Source organism: Oncorhynchus mykiss, chromosome 17 (genome assembly GCF_013265735.2).
Source record: "Oncorhynchus mykiss isolate Arlee chromosome 17, USDA_OmykA_1.1, whole genome shotgun sequence".
Taxonomy (NCBI): domain Eukaryota; kingdom Metazoa; phylum Chordata; class Actinopteri; order Salmoniformes; family Salmonidae; genus Oncorhynchus; species Oncorhynchus mykiss.
The window spans coordinates 48,554,865-48,576,496 of NC_048581.1; the positions used below are offsets into that span (position 1 = coordinate 48,554,865).

At 41.4% G+C, this 21,632-nt stretch overlaps 2 protein-coding genes across 4 annotated transcripts; both read right to left on the reverse strand.

Annotated features, from left to right (window-relative positions):
• Positions 1–1,251: 1,251 nt before the first annotated feature.
• LOC110494017 (aminoacylase-1) lies at positions 1,252–16,652 on the reverse strand. Of its 3 annotated transcripts, none has more exons than XM_021568679.2 (15): positions 16,498–16,651; positions 15,952–16,087; positions 12,441–12,505; positions 12,238–12,342; positions 11,953–12,047; positions 11,306–11,382; positions 10,905–10,994; positions 9,205–9,261; positions 7,386–7,459; positions 6,939–6,988; positions 6,703–6,847; positions 3,991–4,059; positions 3,666–3,745; positions 3,529–3,589; positions 1,252–2,645 (listed from the first exon to the last, which is right to left on the reverse strand). In XM_021568679.2, exons 2-15 carry the CDS (start codon positions 16,076–16,078, stop codon positions 2,481–2,483), a joined length of 1,260 nt encoding a protein of 419 aa, XP_021424354.2. In that variant the 5' UTR covers positions 16,079–16,087; positions 16,498–16,651; the 3' UTR covers positions 1,252–2,480. The 3 variants fall into 3 exon arrangements, with proteins under 3 accessions (XP_021424354.2, XP_021424356.2, XP_036805900.1); XM_021568681.2 differs by having other exon boundaries at positions 15,952–16,083; positions 16,498–16,602; XM_036950005.1 differs by lacking the exon at positions 10,905–10,994 and having other exon boundaries at positions 16,498–16,652.
• Positions 16,653–17,016: 364 nt separating this feature from the next.
• Positions 17,017–19,920, reverse strand: LOC110495175 (protein ABHD14A-like). Its single transcript, XM_036948350.1, has 2 exons — positions 19,587–19,920; positions 17,017–17,783 (listed from the first exon to the last, which is right to left on the reverse strand). Exons 1-2 carry the CDS (start codon positions 19,812–19,814, stop codon positions 17,694–17,696), a joined length of 318 nt encoding a protein of 105 aa, XP_036804245.1. The 5' UTR covers positions 19,815–19,920; the 3' UTR covers positions 17,017–17,693.
• Between the last annotated feature and the right edge of the window lie 1,712 nt (positions 19,921–21,632).

Genomic DNA, 21,632 nt, shown 5'->3' on the forward strand with positions numbered 1-21,632 from the left:
TTGTAATTGAAGACATCTACTGAAAATCCTAGCTCTCTCTTACTAAGCAGACGGACAGTGTGGCAGCATCTTTTCCTGTTTCTCCAATCGCCAGGCAGGGGTGAGGGGGCGGTGGGGTGCTAGAGGTTACAGCTTTGAGGACTCTCCCTGACAGCCCTGCAGGCTTTAATCCTGTTGTCACATCCTGGGGATAGCTGTCTAATTACTGACCCACCACTACCTCCACTCTTCTCTTCCTGCTGATCCCCCCTAGGAGGGCACTACTCTGTTAATTGGAATGGCTCTCTAAAGGGAATTGAACAGTAGTTCAACACTTCATGTGTCCGTCTGTGTGTGTGTGTAGCCAATTCCGAGTTATAATAGCCCTACATTAATAAGTACTTTGGTTTTGTGCACTGACACAGGGAACATTGTCAAGTCGGACGGACCGTGAACACATAGCGTAATACCAGCCAGACCTTAACATGACCGGAGGTCATGGGAAGGTTAACTCAGTCTCAACGTTAAATCACACAAGTATCATGCGGTTCCACTTCAGCATATTGAGGACACGTCTCAATGACACAACCCTGCGGTCTCAGACTAGGTTAATTGGGAGCAGAAAACAACCTTTTCTCAGTCAGTCAAGCCTCTTCGTCCTCTAGCCTCAAACTCTTTGGCATATGCCAAGTCGTTTACTGGATTGACATTTGTATTTAAATTTTTTTAACCCAAACGAAAATATAATTAACATGACCTTAGAATACAAAGAGGCAGAAGTGGATAGTTGAGCACTCACGGGGGCACTGGGAAGCACTATAAATAGAAATTCAAACCAACTTATATTATTCTAAAGACTGTTGTAGCTTCTACTGAAAAAAAAAAGAAAGAAATGTAACTCAATGAGGATCATAAATGTTTCAAAATCTTCCCCATTACTGTCATTGTGAGTCTATGAGTAGTGGCCATGTTGTTTCCTTTGGTTCATACCCGAGATAAACATATTATGGTGCTGACGGCCTCCACGTGGCTACAACACAATTACTCCTCAGTTCCTATGCTTCATTTATTGTTTACTAAAATATATCTTATGCTCATGTTGTAATATATTTCTGTCTTAGTGTTTTGAGCTGTGTGGTGTGCATGATACCAACTCGGTTTTTATTTTATTTGTAAGAACAGATTTAGCTACACTGCTCTTTCCTATCTGCAGTCCCTGGGCAGAAAATATAAACACTCAATAACCTGTAAAAATCACATATAACAACAAAACAGTTTAATAAAGTGATATCTTTATTCAAATCAGCTCTAGCAAATAGCAGGCAAAAATAAAAAAAATAAAAAAATAATAATTATACAAATCTGTGGTTTCAAGTAGTTGATGAAATATGTGAAATACGTCAACATGGCATTACTTCAGTCTTGCTTGTGTGGTTTGGGGGCTAATCAGTAAGGTTATGGCGTAAATAATAAAAGTAGCTTAGCAATCACATTACAATAGGACTGGAAGATACCAAGTTGAACAGAAGATATCCTTAAATTTAATGGATGGATTTAACCTTTTTTTAAATATTTTTGTAATACTCATTAACTATTTTAATAACAGAACATTTTCCCCCAATTGGGTTCTGTGTTACATTTCCATTGAAAGCTCAATTCCACTAACTGTGAAACCAAGTTGGTTCTGTGTTGTTTTAATCAAATGGTTAGAACTGTTATAAAAGTTGTTCAAAGAGCGAAATGGCAGATAAACTTGATTAACTGAGAGGGATAGTTGATGTTCGGTTTAAGTGGATAAGTAGTATTATGGAGGAACAGCTGAAGTTATGCTGTGCAAAGTTTGGATGAAGCAGCATTTTAATTACCAACTTCAAAAAGAGGGTCATCTGATATAACCGTGTTGCTTTTCTTTAATACAATCTTTGATCATCATTTAAGATTAGAATACATGGTTTAGAATAGTGGATGATCACACCCTTCGTCAAGACCGCTTACACTGACGCATGAAACACATTCTCTTAAGTACAATGTTGTTACAAGGCTGTTACAATGTGTAATGCAATGGTATAATGTTGTCCTGAGTTGCTATGTACGGTCTGAGAAAATAAAATAGATGTTATCCATACAAAAAGGCATAGAGACAAATGTGAAGTGCTAAATTTGAGTATTTTAAATTATATCTGTATGAAGTAATCTCATTCTTTGGCGCTGCCTTCTGGATTATTCAAAACCATCTGGATTATTCAACATTTGTTTATCTGTGAAAGGTGTCAGAGCAGACTTACACGTGCCAAGGGGAGGTTCAGAGACAAAGGATGTGAAGTAGCCAAGCTATTGACCTTTGACTTCTAAACTAGCAGTTCTCAACTGGTTTGATTTCGGGACCCACATTTAACTGGGTTGCCTCAGTCTTCACCCAATATTCGAGTGACAAAAAAATATATATATCTTTACCAAAACGTAATCAAATTTGCGTCACCCACCAGTTAAGAATGGCTGCTCTAGGTGTCGCAAGGCAGAGTGGGCACATTTGCTAATGCTGGCACTAGGTTCTCGTACACCTGAATGCCTTTGAGGAAGACCTGCTCGTTCAGATATTCGTTGTGGTCGTGCAGCAGGATGGGTGTCCGATTCATTGGGGAGAAGCCGATGGCAGGGAGACCCACCTACAGCAGGACAAACATGATTTTGAGAGATCCTACTTTTTGTAAAGAAAGCATTGCCACCAATATCCGACACACTGACAATGACCTAACAGCAGAAACACATTTTTTGCCTCAATGAATAAATCAGCATTAAATAACTTTGAAAACGTAATTTTACCCAGTAAGGGCCCTCGCTCTACCATTTTACCAAATATTGTATCAATCTCAAGAGGGGTGATTTTAAAGGGAGAACTGCATTTAGCTCATTCAAAGCACTGCGGTTTGTCTCTACGGAGATTTCTAGCTTGTGGCATTTATGATGCATTTCTTCTCCTAATGATCAAGTAAAATGAACAACACATATGGACATAGCTTTGAAGTGCAAGCTTCTACAAAAACAAAACATGTTTTGTCCTGAGGTCATAAACACATTAAGAAAAAACATGCAGTTCTAAGTGTTTGAAAGTAAGATGTTGTTATGGTGTACTAGAGTTGGGTGGGATCCCCGATTTTCATACCGTTTCTGTACCATACCAAGGTATACGGTATTACCAGAAGTGCACACACATTATTAAAATAATAGAATACATTTTTTTTTAAATGCACAAAAACAATTCAGGCAACAGGGATCTTTATCTAGGAGGGGACTGCTGTAACCAAGAAGCTCGATTTTGACATCTAGCCAGTCAAATGCATAGCTGGAGCCCTGAGCTGGATAGAATTGATTAGACTCATCCTAGATTTCTTAGTTATACTTAACTTAGTTATAAGCAGTGGCGTAGCCCCCGGGATGACAAAGAACAGTATTGAAAATCATAACGTCGGTATTTCCAAATCACACAGTATATCGGCCAATCCTATGGTTTACACACTACATTACCCATGGGCCACTGCTCTAACTCACCGCTCTGATGAAACGACTGTCCGTGGCTGCAGGGAAGATCTCCTTTTCCAAAGTCATGTTCCTGAGGCGAGAGAAATTCAGATGAAGCTCGCCTTTACTGAGTGTGTGTGAGTTTGGGTGTTAGTGTGTATCCTCACATGGCTTTGCAGGTTGTACTGAAGGCTTTCCACCAGGGGTCGCTATCATCTGTGGATGTCAAATTCTGGTTCATGTGTTTCTGTGGAGGACAGAACATCTTACAACTGGGTCGTTTTCATTCATTTACACCGTAGCAAAACACTTAACAAAACAAGCGTTTCTTATTGGAAAGTTCAGGGAGTCCCTCCCCGTTCACTTCAATATCGTATCTACTGAATATGGCCGAAATCAGAACACATTAAAGCATACTCTACTGATGTGATCAGTTGTCGCCATGCCCATATACAAGTGTGTGTATGGAGAAATGCATTTTATTGTACTGACCTGAGCAAACTCATACGTGATGCCCTCTCCTGCCTCCTTACACCACTTCTTAATCTGCTCCTCGAACTCCTAACAATAGAATAAAATATTTGAAATGGTGAAGACACAGAGTAATCGTGTTTGGATCATTTCTTTTAGGCCTATTTTAACAATTGAACAGTTCTCTAAATAAAATAAAAATCCATGTTACATTGTTACACACAAAATATATACCATGACATTTGAAATGCTTAATTTAAATTAAACAAAACTTAATGTAGTGTTTATTTACAGCGTATTTACTCTCTCCCTCCATGGGCCTTTTCTACACTTGGCTACTGCGGATTCAGACGTCACGTGGCTTTGATAGCGCATTTACAGTAGCACAATGTTCAATGTAAGTAGCCTAACGTTCTGAGGATGCACAAAGTGATTGTTTTGTTTAGACCTCCAGTCAGCCCTGGCAATGGTATGCCATTTTCGCCACTTCAAATACTGATTAGCCTAGTACCAATGGAGGGTCCACAAGATCTGATACAGATCAATGCAACACTCACCAGAAAACGTTTTGGGAAACAACTCATTTTCAGGGTAAGTTGATAGAGGCAGGTTGATTTGTTGCTAAAAGTTGCTAAATGACGTTGTGATGTCATTGCGTGATAACGTAAAACTGCGTCATTAAGTAGAATACACAATAACGTTACTCAAATTGACTGGACATCTCGGGGAAAAAAAATATTTGACATTTGTTCAGGTACAGACTCTCTTTTCTGTACTTCTGGCTGTACAATTTTGTTTGAGACATGTTGATTGATGTTGTTATTTCTGTTCAAGATCAAACGTTCGTGATATTCATTGGGTTTGGCTCATCGAACCCGTACTACTGCTGCAGTCAGCCAACAATGATTTGCAATTTGCTGAAATTGCTGCTGGCCTGCTGCTGACGTCACTCACTATGCACTTTTGCAGCCAGGCACGTGTTTTGTGACTGAGTGTATGACAGAAAATCGTTTTTGTGTCATTTAGAGGGAAAATGCATGCATTTTAGCATTTGAGTCACTTTTCAAAACTTGCTAAAAGTTTCAAATAAATTTGCAAAAAGTTGCTAAATTTGTTGCTAGGTGCTGTTTGAAAAAAATTGTTGCCAGGGCAGTCTGAAAAGTTGCTAAATCTAGCAACAAAATTGCCATTATTGGCATCACTAGATGGGGAGCATCAAACTTTCACTGTGTTGCTGTTAGCCTAGGCTACTGTTAGTCAAAGATGACCGATGTAGCAACAACCGTGCAATGTCTGCTGTTGTGGAATTTTGCTTCATTCTGATTGGTCAAGAGAGTAGAGCAATTTTTATTTTTAGAATTGTCTTTTTTAATCAGGATATTATTCGAATAGTGAAATAGGTGGAGTCTGTACTATATTGAACAAAAATATAACCGCAACATGTAACAATATCAAAGATTTTACTGAGTTACAGTTTATATAAGGAAATCAGTCAATTTAAATAAATTAATTAGGCCCTAATCTATGGATTTTACATGACTGGGCAGGGGCGCAGCCATGGGTGGCTTGGGAGTCAGGCCCACCCACTGAGGAGCCAGGGCCAGCCAATCAGAATGATGTTGTATAATAGAAAGAAATACTCCTCAGTTTCATCAGCCACCCGGGTGGCTGGTCTCAGACAATCCCGCAGGTGAAGAAACCGGATGTGGAGGTCTTGGGCTGGCTTTGTTACACGTGGTCTGTGGTTGTGAGGCTGGTTGGACATACTGACAAAGTTCTCTAAAACAACATTGGAGGCAGCTTATGGTAGAGAAATGGACATTCAATTCTCTGGCAACAGCTCTGGTGGACATTCCTGAAATCAGGATGCCAAGGATGCCAACTGCTCCCTTAACTTGAGGCATCTGCGGCATTGTGTTGTGTGACAAAACTGCACATTTTAGAGTGTCCTATTGTCTCCAGCACAAGGTGCACCTGTGTAATGACCATTCTGTTTAATCAGCTTCTTGATATGCTATACCTGTCAGGTGGATTGCTTATCTTGGCAAAGGAGAAATGCTCACTAACAGGGATGTTTAAAAAAAATGTTTTACCTTTATTTAACTTGGCAAGTCAGTTAAGAACAAATTCTTATTTTCAATGACGGCCTAGGAACAGTGGGTTAACTGCCTTGTTCAGGGGAAGAACGACAGATTTGTACCTTGTCAGCTCGTGGATTTTGAGCTAACAGGGATGTAAACAAATTTATGCACAACATTTGTGAGAAAAGCTTTTTGTGCATATCGAACATTTCAGGGATCTTTTAATTGAAACATGAAACCAACACTTTACATGTTACGTTTACATTTTTGTTCAATAAGTGTTTTCATTAGTTAATTCCATTTTTGCAAAAAAGGTAAGAATATGGGTGAAGTACGCAAAAATTTCCAGTGTTTTTCAGGATCAGACCCAATTCTCATTTGAAACAGTTGTGTTAAATAGGCTAAACTACACATTATGTTAACATCTGAATCCAATTTGTAGTCTATGACATTTAAGAGTTAGATATGATAATTTATGAAGCAGTAGTTTGGATGAAGTGAACTACTTTTCGTGTAGCTTATCTTCTCCCAGTGTGAAGTAGTTGGTAGCTTGGTAAACTATATATTCAGAAGAGCTTCCACAACATTTATAATTTAAAATGTCCCTTCCCTAACACACAAGGCACACACATAGACAAAGGCACACACACACCTGCAAATTGACTGTGGGTGGTATTCTCAAGTCAAAACTGACGTCCATCTCGGCAGGGATGACGTTGTAGGCCACGCCTCCTTTCACCATGGTCATGTTGACAGTGGTGACATCACCAAGAGTGAAACACTCGCTGGTGTTCAACCTGCCACACACACACACATAAAACACATTCCTGTTAAGTAGTTATGGCTCCCTCTAGTGACTGAACTCATCCCTCTTCCTGCCTTACTGACCTGTGTTTCTCCTTCTCCCTGAAGTCCAGGAAGGAGTTAATAATACTGCGCTGTGAGAAGGGAGACAGACAAAAGCAGGTGAGGTCATTGACATCATCGTCCTCCAAGTGATCAGAATTAGCACCCTTTTCTGCTGTCTTTGGCCAAGTGAACTATAGTGTGTGTGGGGACAAGGGCTGTGTCCAAAATGGTGACCTACATTTTAGTAATTTAGCAGACGCTTTTATCCAAAGTGACTTACAAACGCAATTAGAGTTAAGCGCTTTGCTCAAGGGCACATTTACAGATTTTTCACCTAATCAGCTCTGGGATTCAAACCAGCAACCTTTCGGTTACCGGCCCAACGCTCTTAACCGCTAGGCTACTTTCGACCAATCCCCACAGGAAAAAAGGTGCTATTTGTGACACACTCAAAGTCCCTCTAGCTGTGAATAAAGGAAGTCTTACCAGTTTCTCTGCAGCCGTGTTCTCCACAAACCTGGAGCCGTGGCCAGGACTGCCTGGGCAGTGGACCGTTATCCCTGAGGGGAAGCAGACACAGGCTGTTTCTAAAATAAAAAAAAGATTTTTCACATCCCCTCACCTTGTCTCTTTCTCAGAACACATTGGTGGAAAAGGTCTGACTTCTCCGATCCATTTGAGACGGCAGACTGGTCTCAGACTAGACTTAACACAGGAAATGGAAATCTGGAACACTCAAATGAATATGGTTACATTCAACCTAACGTGGATAAGAGCATCATTGGCGGCTGCTGTGGAGAGGACAGCTCATAATAATGGCCAGGAATGGAGTAAATGGAATGGCAAACACATGGAAACCATGTGTTTGATACCATTTCACTTATTACCGTCCTGCCATTACCACAAGCCCATTCTCCCCAATTAACTTGCCACCAACCTCCTGTAAAGAGCATCTACTAAATGACTAAAATGATATCAGCAGTTGAAACTATAACAAATCTCCTCCCTGGCACTTAATTTTTAAGTCCAAAACAGGATGTAGCTACTGCATATTCCCCTTTTAAAAAGGCAAAAACGAAATTCCAGTGGTTGGTAAAAGGCAAAGGTCTAGCAACCCAATGGTTGCGTGTTCAAATCGCATCACGGACAACTTTAGCATTTTAGCTAATTAACAACTATATACATTGCATCTACTTAGCATGTTAGCTAACCCTTCCCCTAACCACTAACTTAACACTAACCTAGCTAGCGTTAGACAACAAATTGGAATTTGTAACATTTTGTATGAATTGCAAGTTGTAACATATTATACAAATTGTAATTACTAACACATCATACAAAATGGATGATGGACATCCACAAATAAATACACTGAACAAAATTATAAACGTAACATGTAAAAGTGTTAGTCCCATGTTTCATGAGCTGGGGGGAAAAAAACATTTAACCTTTGCCAAGATAATCCATCCACTTGACAGGTGTGGCATATGAAGAAGCAGATTAAACAGCATGAAGAAAAACACAGGGGCACCTTGTGCTGGGGACAATAAAAGGCCACTAAAATTAGAATTTGAGGGAGAATGCAATTGGCAAGCTGACTGCAGGAATGTCCACCAGAGCTAATGCCAGATAATTAAAATGTTAATTTCTCTACCATAAACTGCCTCCAACGTTGTTTTAGAGAATTTGGTAGTACATCCAACCGGTTTCACAACCGCAAACCATGTGTAACCACGCCAGCCCAGGACCTCCACATCCGGCTTATTCTCCTGCGGGATCGTCTAAGGGGGGTGGGGGGAGTGTTGAGCATTTCTGTCTGTAATAAAGCCCTTTTGTGGGGAGAAAATAAAACTCACTGATTGGCTAGAGCTGGCTCAACAGCCTGGCATACACCCTCCCAGGCCCACCCATGGCTGCCCCCTGCCAAGTCATGTGAAATCTATAGATTAGTGCCAAATTAATGAACTTTAAATTGACAGATTTCCTTATATGAACTGTAACCTAGTAAAATCTTTGAAATTGTTGCATGTTGTGTTTATATTTTTGTTCAATATACATACCATACGCAACCAACATATCATTGTTTATTTGAGTGTCCCGGATTTTAATTTACTACCCCAGAGTCCAGGTTGGAGGAGGCGGGTATTGAGGAAAGACTAATTGAGATAGGATCACAGACAGACTAAGGCCAGGGTGAGAGGAAGAGACATTTCTTGTGCGTACTGCTGGGTGTGCGTGTGTATTTGATCATTCGTCATTGTTACAGCTAGGGCCAGATTCTCTAATACTAAGGGCTGATACTTACACCAGGGATTCCTCTCGCCATAGAAGACAGTGAAGGCTTCCCCAGGGTTGGCAAGACCTAAAAAATAAATAAAAAATCCAGACATCAGGTGACAGAAGGGAAGTATAGGGCCTAAGGAAGTGTTCGTTTCAGTGCTGGACAGTCCCGAGTATGTCCCATGGGGCACCCTATTCCTTATAGTGCATTCGGAAAGTATTCAGGTCCCTTGACTTTCTCCACATTTTGTTACATTACAGCCTTGTTCTAAAATTGATTAAATAGTTTTTTTCTCTCATTAATCTAAACACAATACCCCATGACGATAAAGCAAAACCTGGTTTAGACATTTTTGCACATACAGTATGACGCTACAAGCTTGGCACAGATCCTCTCCAGCTCTGTCAGGTTGGATGGGGAGCGTCGCTGCACAGCCATTTTCTGGTCTCCCAGAGATGTTCAAATCGGGTTCAAGTCCAGGCTCAGGCTGTGTCACTCAAGGACATTGAGACTTGTCCCGAAACCACTCATGCATTGTCTTGGCTCTGTGCTTAGGGTCGTTGTCCTGTTGGAAGGTGAACCTTCAACCCAGTCTGAGGTCTTGAGCGCTCTGGAGCAGGTTTTCATCAAGGATCTCTCTGTACTTTCCTTCGTTAATCTTCCCCTCAATTCTAACTAGTTTTCCAGTCCCTGTCACTGAAAAACATACCCATAGCATGATGCTGCCACCACCATGCTTCACCGTAGGGATGGTGCCAGGTTTACTCCAGACTTGACACTTGCCATTCAGGCCAAAGAGTTCAATCTTGGTGCCTTTAGGTGCCTTTTGGCAAACTCCAAGCGGGTTGTCATGTGCCTTTAACTGAGGAGTGGCTTCCATCTGGCACTCTACCATAAAGGCCTGATTGGTGGAGTGCTGCAGAAATGGTTATCCTTCTAGAAGGTTCTCTCATCTCCACAGAGGAACTATGGAGCTCTGTCAGAGTGACCATCGGGTTCTTGGTCACCTCCCTGACCGAGGGCCTTCTTCCCCAATTGCTCAGTTTGCCCAGGGGGCCAGCTCTAGGAAGAGTCTTGGTGGTTCAGAATTTCTTCCATTTAAGAATGAGGGAGGCCACTGGTTCTTGGGGACCTGGAATGCTGCAGAAATGTTGGGGTTTCTGTGCCTCGAAACAATCCTGTCGCGGAGCTCTACGGACAATTCCTTCGACCTCATGGCTTGGTTTTTGCTCTGACATGCACGGTCAACTGTGGGACCTAAAATAGACAGGTGTGTGCATTTCCAAATCATATCCAATCAATTGAATTTACCACAGGTGGACTCCAATCAAGTTGTATAATCATCTGAAGGATGATCAATGGAAACAGGATGCACCGGAGCTCAATTTAGAGTCTCATAGCAAAGGGTCTGACTACTTACATAAATAAGGTATTTCTGTTGATAAATTTGCAAAGATGATTAAAAACCTGTTTTCGCTTTGTAGATGTAAAACAAATATTTAATCAATTTTAGAATAAGGCTGTAACGTAACAAAATGTGGAAAAAGAGATTTGAATACTTTCCGAATACACTGTATATAGTGCACTAGTTTTCACTAGAGCCCTATGGGGCCTGGCCAAAAGTACTTCACTATAAAGAGAATAGGGTGCAGAATTTGGGATGCAGGCCTCGGTTTATAGTTGGGTGTTAATAAGTGGTACAGTTAGGTTTTTTGTTAATTTACCTTCGTCAAGTGCAAAGCCAATGTTCAATTTCTGAAACTCTGGGAGCTTCACAAACGTCTCCATTCCTTTGTGACCTCCGACCTCCTCGTCTAAGATATTCAACGTGTCAAATACAGAGCAAAGAGTATCTCAAGCAATCACATTTATTTACAGAAGTTGTCAAAAGTGCTTTTAAAATGTTCTATACCCTTGTCAAATGACAGGGGCTGCGTTTCAAATGGCTCCCTATATAGTGGATTACATTTGATCAAGGCCTATAGGGCTCTGGTCAAAAGTAGAGAACTATATAAGGAATAGGGTGCCTTTTGGGGTCGCACCCGTGGAATTACTACATTATTACAGTGTTGTCACAGTATTACATTCTGAGAAGCCAGTCTTAGCCAATGACTGCTCATCCTACCTGGCACAAACATTAGGTGGATGGTGCGCATACACTTCCTTCCCTCTGCTTTAAGTCTTCTGATGGCCTGGATATACCTATGAGAGATGTCGAGCAGTAGCCTTATTGGTTATGAGGCAAACAAAAACTGGGAGATGTGAAGGACACTTGTAACATCGAAATTGGATTACAGTTGCAAAATTCTGGTAACTTTCCTAATTTCCTTCCCCCCCCCCCATTATGATTATACCGATAACACATGCAAAACAAGTAAAGGGCAGAACACACAGTCCTATACAAAATCAAACCCACTCCAACCCCCCAATCTCTAACAAAGCCCCACCCCAAAACCAGACTTAAAGCAGGCATGATATACAATGAGTAATATAATCAAACAGTAAAAAATACAAAAAAATACAAAACAAAAAGTAAAGAGTAAAAATTATTTGGCTTGGTTTATGGAGTTGTGAAATTAGCTGGGTCCATGTCTTCTACAAAAGATTGTAAAGGTTGCCAGATATTATAAAATGTAATTGCAGATCCCCTAACAGAGTAGCGTATTTTCTCTAGCTTGCGATGTTGCCTAACTTCCTTTATTTAAATGAGAGTTTTGACCCGTTGTGTTAGGATAAAATATCCCAACAGGGTGGTTATGACATCATACTCACTGTATGGTGACACACTTCATGTCCTGTGTTCCTCGAGCGTAGATGTTGCCCTCTGCATCTTTCACAGCAGCAAACGCATCATACTTCCAGTGTTCCTGGAATGAGACAGATAAGGATGAGTTCCTTTCCCCGTTTCCCCTCGCACTAGTGGTAAAGAAGACAGTGGGGTTCCAGGGGCGTCTTGGAGTGCTAATCTAAGATCAGGTCCCCCCCCTGTCCATGCGAGACTAATCCTAGATCAGTACTACTCTGATATGCTTTACAAATACATGCCCAGGTCTTTACCTGGTAAACAGGCACAACGTCAGTGTGGGAGTTGAGCAGGATGGACTTCAGAGCAGGGTTGGTCCCCTGCCAGGTCATGATAGACACAACTCTACCGGGGCAGACCTACGGACAGGTGTGAGGAGGACAGAGACAGGAGTTGACATGAGGTCTAGTGTGTAAAGAGTTGAATATCAAAAAGACATGTACCTAACCACACAAACCTCAATTTTCTTCATGGGCAGCCCAAGCTCCTCTGCTATTCTATCCAGGAACCTCAGAGCAGCATCTGTAAAGAGATAAACACAACCCAAGGGCCAAGACTGTTACACCAAGACAAGATTTATAGTAGTCTCATACAGAAAACCAAAACACATAGGTACAGTAATGAGTAGAATATGTGTTGGTCTGAATGTAACCGGTTTTAAATGAACTTCCACAGTTATAAAACACACTCTCTCTCCTGTTTAATAATTACTTTGATTGTGTTTTCCCACCATTAAGACTGACAATCTGTAACCATTATATTTCCAGCTTGAGTTAATTCAAGGGGACTCTAAACTCAATATTCTTAGTGGCAAAGACTGGAGTTCTGTTATTTCGGTGTCTGTGACTATTAGCCTAAGGTTTACTGCTATAACCACGGTTGGGGTGTAATGGATTACAAAAAACTAACTGTAATCTGTTAAATTACCATCAAAAATATTGTCATCAGATTACATATACTTTTGAAAAACTACAGAATTACTTACTAGGATTTCACAAATGATGTTTGCAAAAAATATCTGACACCTTTTTTCCCTCAATGACATTGAAAAAAGGCGCAAGTTTAAGTTTGTTTTCCGCCTGAGCGAGTCTGACCACAAATCAGAGACCATGATTGCACACCAAATCCATTTGAAGGATCATGGGAAAAGAGCAGGAATAGGCAACAGTCCAAGCCATGTCTTCCAACAGTGCGACTGCTGTCGACATCCAAAGAACGTACATACAATTTTAATAAACGCTTGGAGGTAAGGACGACAGCAGTGTTGTAGACTATGGGCAATACGGATATCACTTATTGACATCTACAGAGCACAATGATATGAATCAAACTGCTGCCCTCTCATTTAGCTATTTGCACCGTGATTGTTGTGGATGGCTGTTCACAAACGCATGTGTACTTTCACCCAATAAATGGTTGATATGAAGAAGTTTAAGGTGCCTATCAATCATTGTTTTTAGAACCAGTGGACAGCCAGTGAAAAACACACTCTTGCAGTAGCTGCACAGTGCAGATACCAGCCTATGGACTAAAAATATGAGGGTGCCTAATTTCTAAACTCCTCTGTGGTATTGTGCTCCACATCATATATTGGTCAATCCATAGGCTGAAAGGCATCCGCATGCTTCTCAGCCGAAACAGTTCGGTGGAGTGCATGCATATGAGGATTACATTTTGTGACGTTTTTGTTAGTTTTCGGAGAGCGTTTAGGTTGTTTGGGCACACATTTTTTTTCTGGAGGCAAGCCAAAGTTCGGGGACGAAGTCTACGCCCCTTCGTCAATGATTGGTCAACAGTAGGGATTCTTAAAAAAATAATAATCTGTTTCGTTTTTGGGCATGTTTTCTGATATAAAAGAACACTACACCAAACATTTTAGTTCAATGTAAAACTGCATGACTAAGATTTCTTTAGTTAGATTAATTCTGACTATTTTGAGGAAGTATACTGGCCATGGCGTCTATAAATGGACAAACGGTACTATTGCCGCTCTTTTCAAATTGTTCAAGCTAATTTATTTTAAGGGGGAACGCGAGCACACTCATTCGGTTAGGCACCAGCCGAACTGAAGCATGCTGACGCCTTAACAGACACATTCCCAAAAAGTTACACATTGCAGCTAAGGGGAAAGTAATCAGATTACTTTCCTGAGCTTGGGTAATCCAAAAGTTACACTACTGATAACAATTTGGGCAACTAGTAACTGTAAAGGGTTACATTTAGAACATCATCTTCCCAACCCTGGCTAGAACATACTCATAGGACATTTAGTACAACTACAACATACTGTGCAGAGAGAGGAGTACAACACTGACAGAGAAAAGAAACAAGTCTTCCTGACACACTAGTATTAGTCCCAACAGTGACCTATGGACCCTGGACAAAAGTAGTCTGCTATATAGGGAATAGGGTGCCATTTGGATCTCAGCCTAAAGTTAAAGACATGCATAAATTCAAATGTCTTCCACCGAGAAGAAGTGGACCTTACACCATTGTAGGTAATAATTAGCCAATTGCTGGCCTTCAGTCAGATTTTTTCCTTTCAGCGTTATATAGTCCAGTGGTAAGGGTTGCAGAATGGATTGTACAGTAGATCAATCATTTATGGTAGCTACAGTGCATTCGTAAAGTATTCACAGCTCACTGCACCTGTACATAGCCCATCCAACTACCTCATCCCCATACTGTTATTTATTTTATTTAGCTCCTTTGATCCCCATTCTCTCTACTTGCACACTCATCTTCTGCACATCTATCACTCCAGTGTTTAATTGCTATATTGTAATTATTTCACCACTATAGCCTATTTATTGCCTTACCTCCCTTATCCTACATCATTTACACACACTATTTATATACTTTTTCTACTGTATTACTGACTGTATGTTTGTTTATTCCATGTGTAAGTCTGTGTCTGTTTTTTTTCGCACTGCTCCAAAACTTCAGTATTTATGGTAGTGGCCAGGCAGAAGCCACTCCTCAGTAAAAGGCACGACAGCCCACTTTCGGAGAGCATTTAGCCCACTCAGACCATGAGAAACAAGATTATCTGGTCTGATGAAACCAAGATTGAACTCTTTGGCATGAATGCCAAGCATCATATCTTGAGGAAACCTGGCACCATCCCTACGGTGAAGCATGGTGGTGGCAGCATCATGCTGTGGGTATGTTTTTCAGCGGCAGGGACTGGGAGACTTGTCATGATCGAGGGAAAGATGAACAGAGCAAAGCACAGAGATCCTTGAGGAAAACCTGCTCCAGAGCACTCAGGACCTCAGACTGTGGTGAAGGTTCACCTTTCAACAGGACAGCAACCGTAAGCACACAGCCAAGACACCGCAGGAGTGGCTTCGGGACATCTCTCTGAATGTCTGAGCGGCCCAGCCAGAGCCCAGACTTGAACCCGATCGAACATCTCTGGAAAGACCTGAAAATAGCTGTGCAGCAATTCTTCCCATCCAACCTGACAAAGCTTGAGAGGATGAGAAGAATGGGAGAAACTCCCCAAATACAGGTGTGCTAAGCTTGTAGCGTCATACCAAAGAAGACTCAGCTGTAACAGCTGCCTAAGGTGCTTCAACAAAGTACTGAGTAAAGGGTCTGAATACTTATGTAAATGTGATATTTCTGTTTTTAAAAACCTGTTTTTGCTTTGTCATTATGGGATATTGTGTGTCGATTGAGGGGGGGAACCATTTAATTTTAGAATAAGGCTGTAACGTAACAATGTGGAAAAAGTGAATGGGTATGAATACCGAATGCACTGTAAATAATGTATGATACTGTGTGGTGGTGGTACACAAAACCTTGTCCACACAGTATGACATTGTCTATGTCCCAAATGGCAACCTATTCCCTACTATATAGTGTGAAGTAGTGTACTATATTGAGTGTCAAATTTGGGATGCGGACATTACCATATAAGATTTACATCCACGGTATAGCTTAAACACAGATCCATAACTTACCATAGTCAGGCTCTGGGTGGACAGTCCTGAGGCGGAGGTACTCTCTAAACAGGTTCACTGAGGGGTCTTCTCCCGATGTGGCCTGGCCTCCACCACAACCACCTGATCCATCCTTATCAGGCAACATAGTAACTGTCTTAAGCAGGGAGAGAGAAAGCAGGCTCTGAGTGATGTGGGCTACAGGTACACATCCGTGTGTGTATCAGTGAGAGCAGCCCATATGTAGCGATTACTTTTTCAACAAGCCATTTTGCAAATCAACCAATATATTTTAGTGAACTTTAGCATGGGGACACTGTGCATGCTATGCGGAACACAGTGCAGCCACATTCACATGACTAGCAGTGGAAACCTGCTTAGCTAGCTAAATGCCTCCCAAACCAAGGATTAGCTAGCTAACGTTAGCTAGCTAAACAATACATTAGTTAACTAGCTAACGTTAGCTAGCTAAACAATACATTAGTTAACAAGCTAACAGTAGTGTATTAAGCAAAAACGCCAGCGTATGTAAACGTCACACAGAGTAGGATTTCATGAGACCCTTACCTTGATATATCACGACTGACTACCTCACTGAATGAAAGTTCACTGTCACTGTTTACTTGTAGTGATGGGTCGTTCGCGAACGAGTCGGTTCCAGTTCGTGAACGAGCCGGCTCGCATATCAGAAGAGCCGAATCTATTTATAAAAATATAAACAATTAAGATATGAATAATCTAAATATTTAAATTAATAGAAGTAACTAATTCATAGAACGAATAAAATAAAATAATAATAATATAGGCCTAAATGTTCAAGCGCACACATTCCGTTCTGACTGTCTTGGCAGCTGACTTGTAACATTCAGTTCAAGGGATGTGCAATCGATCTCCATCGATTGTTCTCATCGTCGGCATCAGTACCAAAACAGGCTACATGTATATTTGCTCAAACGTGTATGTTTTGTAAACTAACAATTACTAAATACATAACTGTTTTCTGAAGTCATGTTAAAGGAAATTTAGCACAATAACAGCACAACTCAAATAGAGGACATGATTGTTTAAGCCAATTAACTTTTGAGGCTTTTATTTGTTGTCCAATGAAAAACAAAATCACATAGTTATGTACAAGTTCATTATAAAATAAGTAGTGGTCACTGTCATAACAAAAACATGGAACGGAGTACACTTTTCTGGTTGTAACAGCTTTCCACAGATTTAGTAGATACAGCACCTTAATTGGAATGATCACACAGGACCCATGCTAGTTTTAGTTTTCTGTTGCAAAACATTTTGCTATGGTGTGCACTTATGAATACGACCCTGGGACTATCTCCCTAGCTCTCTTTAAACCTCTTTATCATCATGTCAACTGATTTTTATCATGGAACCAATAATGGTGCCTGTAGAACAATAAATACTTTGAACTTGCCTTTAAAGAGCAAACTTATTTTAGAGTTGCTTTCTATTGAACGGGATGTTAACAAAAGCATGGTAATGGAAGCAACTCCACCGGGGTGACTAGGGGGGCAATTTATCATATCAAAGCAGCCTTTGCCCTGTTATCCCAGAGGACTACTTTTCTTTTATCTGAATTGCATAACACTCCTCCGCTTCCATGCAAACACAACCCTGTATCGCTCTTCTTTCCCACAATGTTTCTTCTCCACTCACTCCAGTTTGCTGAGAAAGTCTGACAGTGAATGGTGGAACTCCCCAGGTTTATCCATGTAGCGGGCAGGGCGCGCCCCCATCCATTTTCAGGACTGAGTGGTGTAGGAGCTGCATGAGGTTCTTGTGGGACTGGGCCCCCAGGTTGGTGTCCAGTGCTCCGAACACAGAGTATGAGTCTGCATAGGGAAATAGAAGAAAGCAGGGATCACAATACGATATATTAGTGGAGGGCTGAACATTTCAAGTAACTTTCCCAACATTTTCCCGAAATCCCAGTTGGAAGATTCCTGGAATTATCACGGAATAAGTAGGAAATCCGGGAATCCTCCAAACGAATTTTGCAACCTTACATTAGTGTTTTAATGTACATTTATGAACAGTATTACTTCTCAGATTAGAGTAAAAAAAAAAGATAGATTTAATTGACACATCAATATCATAAAACAAAGAGGGCATGCTGTTCTCAACAGATAAAAACAGACTGTCATTGTGCCAATGCATTACAGATACTCGTAGCTTCATTCTGCAACCTAGTGGTCATTTTGCATGGATGCACAACATAAACAGGTCAGTTATACAGTGGGGTGCAAAATGATTGGATCCCTTGAAACAGATGAGCAAAAAAATACTCTAAAATAAATACAAATACTGAGCTATATTGTGAGTAAAAACACGTTTTATATTATAATATTTTATACTAATACAAATGCGAAGATATAGATTTTGTTTAACAAGTAATACAAAATAAATGTAAAAAAAGATAGGGGTCAAAGTTATTTGTTCCCGTTTTCAATACTCCAGCACCCTCCCTTGCGAGAATAACGACACTGAGCCTTTTTTTAAAAATGTTTTATGATTGGAGAACACATGGAGAGGGATCTTAGACCATTCTTCCATACAGAATATTTCCAGATCCTTGATATCCTTTATCTGTGCTTATGGACTGCCCTCTTCAATTCAAACCACCAGAAAATACCTCTTCATCCCGGCTGCAAAATATGGTGGTAGATCTTTGAAATGATGTCACCAGCAGAATGTGAGATAGAATTTTGCTTTATTGGTTGAGGATGTGCATCGATTTCTCAATTGTCTGAAAAGCAGCAAATCAGCCAGAGTTATTCTCGCAAGGGGAGGGTGTGGGAGTATTGAAAACAGGGGAACAAATTACTTTGACCACTATCTTTAGATTTTATTTTATTATATGTAAAACAAAATCGCTTTCTCTGAGCAATTGTATTAGTATAAAATATCGTTTTTCATTTTTGTGCGTGCATACAATATACCTCAGTATTTCTATTATTTATTTCATACAGTCTTTTTTGCTCATCTTGATCAAGGAATCCAATCATTTTGGACTCCATTGTATAACTTTTTATTTTTTTTTATTTTTTGTACATGTAAACAAAACCTGCATATCCATAGCAGAAAAATATCAAATCTTAATTACTGATGGAGGTGCTCTGTAATTCAATTTCATTCTGAATAGAGTTAAAACACACAAACTCAGACTGTGTTTGAGCCTAGTAAACCCAGCCAAGGATAATCTTAAACCAATCAAGGACTTGCACTAATCCAAGACGACAATATCCTGTAGTTGTTATTGGTGCATTTCTCTGTGCCCAAGACCATTATGTCAGATTCTAACTGGTTAAGAGCGACTATGTAGCCTAACCATTACAAAGTCAATCAAATACAACTATGTATTTATGCTTCATCATTGCCATCTTTCCTACTGCATTTTCATACTGCTTCTGCTGCTACTACTAGTAGCATCACACTAGAAGCTGGCTGGGTCTCACGCCCCAACATAGCTTATCTAGTTCCTCCCACAATTTACTCAAATTCTTTGCTTTGTTGAGGTTTATTTTTATATTGGTTTACTTTATGCCATTTTTGCTAGTGAAACATTTAGAATCGCAGACACTCATTGAGTTGTAAGGGACCCACTCTCAGGCCTGTAAAGCTCCTATATAACCCACCCAGACATCCAGCATTGCAGTTCTCGCCTGGATGCCCTGGTACTGCTGAGGGGTGTAGTTGCGGGTTCCTACAGGGGCTATGGGGATGAAGCCGTGGAACTGGGCACTGTGTTTCGTGAGGAAGGGGATGGAGCAGTGGCCGCTCATAGATGGGCTCAGCAGCACCATTGTCCGGACGCCCAGCGTCTCCATAAACCTCCCTAGGAGGTCCACCCGGTGCTGAACCATCTTCAGAGCATCCGAGTCTGGAGAGTTCCCAAATCCTGGAGGGAGGAAAGGATTTAGAGAAAAAGGGAGAGTGAGAGAGGAGAAGGGAAACCAACTGATAAACCACTATAAAAAGTGTGAATAAGCATTTGTGGAATTCAATGAGAACCCATGATTCTAACTGGCTATCAGGGGAGGCTGGTGGGACTGACTCTGCAATCAGCATGACGCAACTGGAACCGTGATTCGTCGGACCAGGCAATGATTTTCCACTCCTCAATTGTCCAGTGTTGGTGATTGCGTGCCCACTGGAGTCGATTCTTCTTGTTTTTAGCTGATAGGAGTGGAACCCGGCGTGGTCGTCTGCTGCAATAGCCCATCCGTGACAAAGATCAATGAGTTGTGTGTTCTGAAATTGCAGTTCTGCACACCATTGTTGTACTGTGACATTATGTCTGTTTGTGGCCCGCCTATTAGCTTGCACGATTCTTGCCATTCTCAATGCCTGCATGCCTGCCTGCTTAATTTAGTGCCCCATGGCCCATGTGACTCACTGTCTGTAGGGGCGATCTATTTTTGTGAATGGGGTAGTGTAATAAACTGGGCAAGAAGTGTATGTGATGAGTCACAAGAGTTAGTGCAAAAGGGATAAATGCAGATAGTTGAATAGTTAACCTGGACTAACTAATCAGCAGTCTTATGGCTTGGGGATAGAAGCTGTTCAGGGCCCTGTTGGTTCTAGACTTGGTGCATCGGTACCATTTACTGGTGGCTGGAGTCTTTGACAATTGTGCGGGCCTTCCTCTGACACCACCTGGTATAGAGGTCCTGGATGGCAGGGAGCTCGGCCCCAGTGATGTACTGGGCATCTACCATCTGTAGCGCTTTGTGGTCGGATACCAAGCAGTTGCCATACCTAGCGGTGATTCAGCCAGTCAAGATGCTCTCAATGGTGCAGCTGTATCATTTTTGTAGGATCTGAGGAGCCAGCTGAGGGGGAAGAGGTGTTGTCATGCCTTCCTCATGACTGTGTGTGTGGACCATGATAATTCCTTAGTGATGTGGACACTGAGGAAATTCAAGCTCTCAACCTGCTCCACTACAGCCCCATTGATGTAGGTGGGGGAGGAGGGGACTAAGCACACACCCGGAGGGGCCCCCTCACCACCTGGGGGCGGCTCGTCAGGAAGTCCAGGATCCATTTGTAGAGAGAGATGTTCAGTCCCAGGGTCCTGAGCTTAGTGATGAGCTTTGAGGGTTCTATGGTGTTCAAAGCTGAGCTGTAGTCAATGAACAGCATTCTCACGTAGGTGTTCCTCTTGTCCAGGTGGGAGACGGCAGTGTAAATTGCAATATAGATTGTGTCATATGTGGATCTGTTGGGGCGGTATGGAAATTGGACTGGTTCCAGGGTGTTTGGGATGATGCCGTTAATGTGAGCCCTGGCCAGCCTTTCAAAGCATTTCATGGCTACAGATGTGGGTGCTATGGGGCGATAGTCATTTAGACAGGTTACCATGGCGTTCTTGGCAAAGGGACTATGGTAGTCTGCTTGAAACATGTAGCTATTACAGACTGGGTCAGGTAGAGGTTGAAAATGTCAGTGAACACACTTGCCAGCTGGTCAGCGCATGCTCTGAGTATGCGTCCTGGTAATCCATCTGTTCTCATGCATGGTTCAGTGTTGCGACCATAGAAGGAATTTAGCTAGTCTGGTAGGCTCGCGTCAATCGGCAGCCCGTGGCTGGGTTTCCCTTTTGTAATCCGTGATAGTTTAGGGATATATACGTACGATCACTGTGGGGACAACGTCGTCAAAACACTTATTATTGAAGCCGG

Coding starts and splice junctions, on each gene's coding strand:
- LOC110494017 (XM_021568679.2), bottom strand. CDS start 16,078: ATGTTGCCTGATAAGGATGGATCAGGTGGTTGTGGTGGAGGCCAGGCC. Junction 11,383..11,952: donor ATGAAGTGTGTCACCATACA/GTGAGTATGATG, acceptor CATCTCTCATAG/GTATATCCAGGCCATCAGAA. Junction 6,848..6,938: donor AGGGAGAAGGAGAAACACAG/GTCAGTAAGGCA, acceptor TGTGTGTGGCAG/GTTGAACACCAGCGAGTGTT.
- LOC110495175 (XM_036948350.1), bottom strand. CDS start 19,814: ATGGTTCAGCACCGGGTGGACCTCCTAGGGAGGTTTATGGAGACGCTG. Junction 17,784..19,586: donor CTGCAATGCTGGATGTCTGG/GTGGGTTATATA, acceptor TTCCCTATGCAG/ACTCATACTCTGTGTTCGGA.